Source organism: Phragmites australis, chromosome 17 (genome assembly GCF_958298935.1).
Source record: "Phragmites australis chromosome 17, lpPhrAust1.1, whole genome shotgun sequence".
NCBI lineage: Eukaryota > Viridiplantae > Streptophyta > Magnoliopsida > Poales > Poaceae > Phragmites > Phragmites australis.
Window position 1 is genome coordinate 2,423,292 of NC_084937.1, and position 6,987 is coordinate 2,430,278.

Sequence of the window (6,987 nt, forward strand, 5' to 3'; positions counted from 1 at the left end):
ACCTTCTGCATATCACGCCAGACCTGTCAAATGGGACCTGGAACAAGTGGAGCAGGACGCAATGCTGGGAGAGCAATGTGAAGTAGGCGTGGGCGTGTGGCCCAAATAGTCGAGCGGTGACCTAGACCAAATCATTCTAGGTCAGAATGGTTCGAAATTATTGAATTCGGCGTCACAGATTTTGCTTGGGGAAGGAATCAGTCTAGCCTTCATAAGCTCAAATCGCTATCTGCAGCCGCGTTAGCTGCAGGTCCACTTTGAGAATAGGAGCACCAACGCACGGTCACCAGCATCAGCACTAGCACCCGCATGGCCCGACAGTAAAGAGGCAAGAAAATAAACGAGGGCAAATGATCAGTTTCGCACTCTGTAATGAAAAAACTGAAGGTTTGTGATGGTATTTTTGCGATGTTATGAGATTGATTGCTAGAATCACTCTTGTAGTTTACAAGGCATACTGTTACCGATGATTACAAACACATGCTATCAAATACTGGCATTGTTTCAACTCATGCCATGTGGAAGAAAAATGTTCTTCCTTCCGATAAGACTCAGCTTACCGAGACATTTATATTCAAGCAAATTATTAAGTTCAATGGTTCAGATCCTCTATATGAACTCAAAGTAGTGCAAATAGCCAAATATTTTAGCTTTTTTAGTAGTTTAACAACAAAAAAATCATTAAATTTCTGAGGCAAACATATATTATAATAAAGGCTTTGGCATAAAGGAAAAAAGAAGTCTGCGCCATAAAGAGAAAAGTGGTTAAAGGAGCTCATGCCTATTTTGCTAAATAGACAAGGTATGATCACAAACCATTATTGCATCAAGTCCACATCCAATTTTGTCTTCTGAACGAGGATGAGGAAGAAGCTTTTCTACCACAACCTTCTCATCATTTGGGCTTAGAAAGCCACCATCTCCATATCTATTGTAACACACACAGTCACAAAGGAAGGAGATGGAAGGCATGCAACTACCTAATTCGATGCTTTATCATCTTTGGATATGTAGCATTACGTTACAGATTTTAACAGAGAGGCGTCCTCTTTTCAACAGCATCTTGGAGTCAGAAAGTTGTGGCTAAATCACCATAGCTTGTCAAAGGAGATATGGTCAGGAGGGAGAGAACCTGGTGGATATAAAAATCTGGAAGCACGGAGCTATGAGCTGGTGCACATATTTAATCATTGTGGATGTTTTAATCAAGGAGACTGCTTAAAATGCAATAGTAATATAGGTTTTACAGAAATTTTATTCAGCTAACTAAACTGTATAAAATCAGTAACTGCACCTTATAGATTACCTTACTTTTGCACAGAACTTAGGTGCAGAAGTTTGCTTTTAACAATGATATATTGCAAGTAGTATAGTTTTACGGTGTCATAAGGTATATATCTAATCTTCCCTTTTTGCCACCAATTCTGTTGGTCATAGTACAGCAATGCTATTTTGCTCGGTGAAGGATTGTACCAAACAAGATCTTGTTCCCGTATAAATGATTTTTTCTGTTTGGTGCCTCGCACGGTAAACCATCTAGACTCTGCCAGCGAAGTTGTGGCCCAAACTATCAGCACTACTGCGTAAAACGAGTCACCACACGAGTGCGCCGACCCGGACTGCAAGTCATACTGTACTATTTAAGCATATGGAAGACAAGTTTCGACTCCCTGGATGGTAATAATACGACACTTAGTGCAATCCATACATCAACATCTGAAACGAAAGAATACAAAATAAAGAGAGTCGTTGTCCATCCAAGCGTCTAGACTAATTTCAAAGGTATTTCAGATGGTATCATGGAATACGTCTGGTAAGTTTCCACAAGCATCACACAAAAACAAGTAGTCAGCTCAGCGACTGATGCAAAAGCTGCCTACTATACCGACTGTCATCCAGCATTGCTGTCCAGCACTTTCCAGGCTTCATCAGTACTCGGACGGCGAGATAACATCATCGATCTTGAGAATCATCTTCACCACCTGCGTAGCAAGGAGGATCTGCTGCTGCTTGCCAATCAGCGTCTCAAAGACATTCTGTTCTTTCATGTCGTTCGTACCAACATCATTGCAGTCTATACCGCAGTGGGGATTGCTCTCCTACAAAGAAGATGTTCAAATCCTATGTCACCACAGTTTCCAAACAATAATTAACAATGAATGATCAACAGCACCAATATAATATATTAATACTTCAAAGAGCTCGAGATCAGAATACATCAAGTGCTGCAGCGACCACATTAAGTAATAGTGACACAAGAAGCCAATTTTAATCTCCAACATAAACTATGAGTTGGGCATGATCTGACTGACAAGTAAAAGGATCCAGAGCCATTGCATTGCATCAAGAAGCCACAGCTGCTACTAAAACAACAGATTAAAAAAGAGAATATACAAATCCAATACCTTAACTTGTTGAGCTTTAACCACAGTTAACGTGTCAATAGGTGGCAAACCACTATTTTCAGCTAAGGCTAGTGGAACAGCACCTAATGCATCAGCAAATGACCTGATAGCATACTGCAAAACAAAGAAACACAGTCAGAAGGTTTATACTGCATCCTTTTTGCAATCCCTCTTAGGTCAACAAATACCTGCTCAACTCCGGGGTGTCGATCTGCGGCAGTTTCAACAGCAATTGAGCAAGATATCTCTGCTGAGCCGCCACCATACACAATCGAATTATTGCAGATCAGATTCCTTGCCACACAAAGAGCATCATGAAGACTTCGCTTGGTCTCCTCAATCATCATTTTGTTGCCTGTACAGCAGCAGCAGCAGTTAGTTTTATCACATAAGCTCAAATCAGAGAATACCCTAAAGCATAGTTGATGTCTGAAATGAACTAATTATGATTCAAAATATTAATGCTAAACGTATAAACATAGTCATCAGTTTCGTTCTAAGTGCATTGCTCTTGTTATGGTTTTTAACTAGCAGCTGGATTTGCTGCTTCTACGGTGTAATCATATTACAGTTCGAAGTCCAAGTGTCAAAAATTATAACATGACTTTGATGTTGAGATGTGTTTCTATTCCAACTTTACAACCCTTTAAGTATGACACCTAGTACTCTCAAATTATGATCTGAGTAAGAACCAACACATTTTTTTCAGCTTGTTGTCCTCCAACAAATGAATTGTCTATAACATGTTTAACTGCTCAAATTTGTGTACAATCTGAATTCCACATGCAGGATTAATACCAACAATATTTAAGTCAGACCATGATTGGACAGTTCAATAAGAATATTGAAATCACCACAAAGCATCAACGTGGCAAAAAGATAAACAATCACTTCCACTTCATCCAGTATGAATTGCGGAGTGCCCCCAAATCAGATGAAAGAGTTTATGTGTAAAACATGCATGAACTAGCAAAGGACATAAACGCATTTATATGTTAATATGAAAGAAGAAAAAGGATATATACAACAGAACATACCACCACGGATGAAAATAGTTACAGCTCTGGAATTGGCACACTGCTCAATGTAGAGCATCCGGTCCTTTGTTGTTCCAAATGACTTCTCTCTGACTAATCCAGCCTGTTGGAGCAGAGCAAGCAAAAAAATAACATGTAGCTACTTGCAATACAATTAAAATAGCTTCCAAGTATTTTATTAACTGTAAAATTGTACGCCATTCAAATGGTGTGCTCATGACAACATGACTAAACCTTCACAAACTCATACAAACCAGTTAAAAGTCAGGATACGTATACATTTCTATCCAACTAACAAATGAGGAATTTACTCAACAATCAAGCAGTTGTGTTTTCTAAGCGGAAAAATATCAAGGCAATCCCAGTCTCCAAGTATTATCTCTAGTCGTAACTACATTCACTTTCATGCACAAAGGGCACCACATTTGGATAACTAAACAGCACGTCATCAACCCATGCACATTCCTTATGACTAAAAATAGAAATTGTGTGTGTGTGTGTGCGTGCGTGTGTGTGTGTGTGTGTGTTTGTGTGTGTGTGTGTGTGTGTGTGCAGAAGATTGATACCTTCCCAAGTTTTTCAGGACTCAACTCTTGGAACCTTGGAACAATCCGTCCTCCTGCAGTCAGTTTTCAAATATTAGGTACTGCCCTCACAAGTGGTCACATAAGAGTGAAATATAGGAGCATGTGGACCTGTAGCAATGGCAATCAATTCCAATTCAACACCACCAACCCATCTGACAGCTGGCAGATTTCTGTGCATTAACAAATGATTGGCTTCATCATCGAAACCCCATTGACAAATAACCAGGGTCGCACCAGCATCCTACAGAAAATAATATGTGAAAAATTACTGAGCAAAGCAAACACACGACATGAAAGCGAATACACTTCATACACCCGTAATACCTAAATTGATAAGTGGAAGCGGAAGTAATTCAAAATTTATTCCATGAGAAACAAATGAAAACTGAGCAAAATAACATCACCTATTTTAATTAAGGATCTCACACTTAGATCAATATGATAAAAAAGATATGCACAAAACATTTTCACCCAGGTATCGAAAACATGGATATGCCATACTATTAAAAAACCAGTTAAACATTTACCTTGCATTTCTGAACCATTTCATCAAAGTATTTCTGCTCTTGCTCGCGCAGCATCTGGAATTTCTCTACAGTATCAATGTCAACCTTATGCTTTGTCTTAGGCTTCGGCGGCTCAAATGGGCAGGTCAGGATGGCAATCTTAGCATCCTGAATTCTCTTTGGCATTTGTGGGTGGCTCATATCTTTGTCAACAACAATTCCATATATTAGCTCCGTGTCCTCCAGCTTTCCACCTACCTTGCCTTCTACTTTAATTAAATCCAAGTTTACATCCTTCCTCTCCAAATCTGCAACCGCAAGGACTGCTTTGACAGCAATCTCAGCCAGTGCCCTCTTGCAACGGCTAACACTGTACATTAAGAACAACGTATACCATAAGATGAGCTATTTTGTACAGTGAATCTGCTGATAAAGAAATTATTCTAAAGCAGTAGAAAATATATATTTTGGTAAATAAACATTATCTTCAAAAAATTCATGCTAGGAGTAGAACTACATGAGCCTACAGGATGAGAGAAGGGCTCTGTTTTCATTAAAAACAAACATGGGTCTACAGGAAAACCATAAAAATTGAAGGCCAGGAGCAAGGAACATATAGCTTGAGGATGACAGTTATTATGCACATGAATCGATGAATAGTATCATGTGAGAACCAATGCAAAGGATTGAAAATCACAAAACTGAAGTAGTGAAAAATTGCCTTATGTTCCTCTAAGAACCTATTCACCATAGATGTAGAAATTTCTAAACAGCATCTATTATTAAAATTAAAAAGATCTGTATCACAAAGTTGATTGATTGAACAGCGTGTCCAACATTCATTATGAGTTTATGACTTACATCTTCGATGACAGAGTTGTCATGCAGGTCTGAACCAGGGGCTCTATATTGTCTGTAGTGAACTCAAACTTATGGGAGATCCGTTCTAGGTGGTCAAAAGCTATCCTTGACGCCATCTCATAACCTTCAGAGACCCTTATCGGGTGAATACCACGTTCCAGAAGTTTCTCTGCCTGCTCTAGGAGAGCCCCTGCCATCACCACCACCCCAGTGGTACCATCCCCAATGTCATAGTCTTGACTGCGGGACAGCTCCACCATCAGTTTCGCTATCTGGTTGTCAACATCCATCAGCTCCAGGATTGTCGCCCCGTCATTTGCTGGCAATTCATAAAGGCAGCAATTCCATTAAACAAAGCAACAGAAACACTATGAGATAACTTACATATATAACTCGAAAATCAAGACTCTGTCCACACCAATCCATTGCACAGAACCTAAACTGTGGGGGGGCATCAATTAACCATGCAGCATTAGGAGGCTCATTTCACTAGAAATCCCTGGAGAAACTAGCTAGCTAAACGGCAACAAGTTCTAGATCGAGTCGACACTAAAATGGGATCTAAGAACCAGGACAGAACATGGCGAGTTACCAACAAACTACACAAAAACGTCACCTTTTCATCCCCGCACGATCAAATCAGCAGCACAAATACGAGCATCAGACCATTAAAAAAACTAGATCCTTCACGCGTCACTCCAAAAACCTCATCTTCAAAACAATAGGGTTTCACCCACGCCGACTATTTAAGTGTGATCCCTCCCAAATCCCGATACCCAAACTAAGATACGACCTACACACACAATGAAGAAGGGAACCAGAGTAAAGGGAGAGGGGGGGTTACTGATGGTGACGTCGCCGTCGGGGGACTGGAGCATCTTGTCCATGCCCTTGGGCCCGAGCGAGGTGCGGAGGATGCGCGCGACGGCCTTGCCCGCGGCGATGTTGGCCTTCTGCGCGTCGAGCCCGCGCAGGCGCGTCTTCTTCTCCTGCTCCCTGAGGATGATGAAGGGGCGTCCGAACTCGTCGAAGGCGAGCGCCATGGCCGGCGCTTGCTCTGGAAGGGGCCGGATCGGGATGAAGGGGGAGGCGGCGCGGGTGAGTGCTGCTGCTGCTGTGTTTCTCTATTCTATTCTATTCTAGACGGGACGGCGCGGGGCGGGGCGGGGCGGGGCGAGGGTTTCCTTTCTCGGGTTGGGCTGGGACGGACTGATGGCCTTTCAAGCGTTTGGGCCTTCTAAAGTTTTGCAAGAAAATGAATTATTAGAGGAAATGAAAAGTGCAGATATATATAATATCAAAACTCTGAAATAGAATTGAATGGGATCTTTCAAAATGAATTGGAAGTAAAGATGGATATTCGCGCATAATATTTTGGAAAAAAGATGAATGTATTGATGTGGCATAGAAACAAAGTGAATGCCGGTAAAACTAGAAGAAACACTCAAGACATTTGTTCCACTCAGAAGTAGGAGTAGTAGTACTACTGCTACTACTACTATGATGATGAAATTAGCAGTGGAAGACAAACTGTGATGGTTCTAATCTTTGTGATAAGAGAAAGTAGCGGTAAGAAACACTCAAGACATTT

The 6,987-nt window shown here is 41.0% G+C and overlaps 1 protein-coding gene across 1 annotated transcript; it reads right to left on the minus strand.

Moving 5' to 3' along the window:
* Positions 1–1,647: 1,647 nt before the first annotated feature.
* On the minus strand, positions 1,648–6,551 carry LOC133897309 (T-complex protein 1 subunit epsilon-like). The gene is made up of 9 exons (XM_062337987.1): positions 6,241–6,551; positions 5,397–5,715; positions 4,557–4,905; positions 4,138–4,270; positions 4,009–4,061; positions 3,443–3,545; positions 2,594–2,760; positions 2,406–2,519; positions 1,648–2,099 (listed from the first exon to the last, which is right to left on the minus strand). The coding sequence occupies exons 1-9, from the start codon at positions 6,437–6,439 to the stop codon at positions 1,929–1,931; spliced, it is 1,608 nt and encodes a 535-aa protein (XP_062193971.1). The 5' UTR covers positions 6,440–6,551; the 3' UTR covers positions 1,648–1,928.
* Between the last annotated feature and the right edge of the window lie 436 nt (positions 6,552–6,987).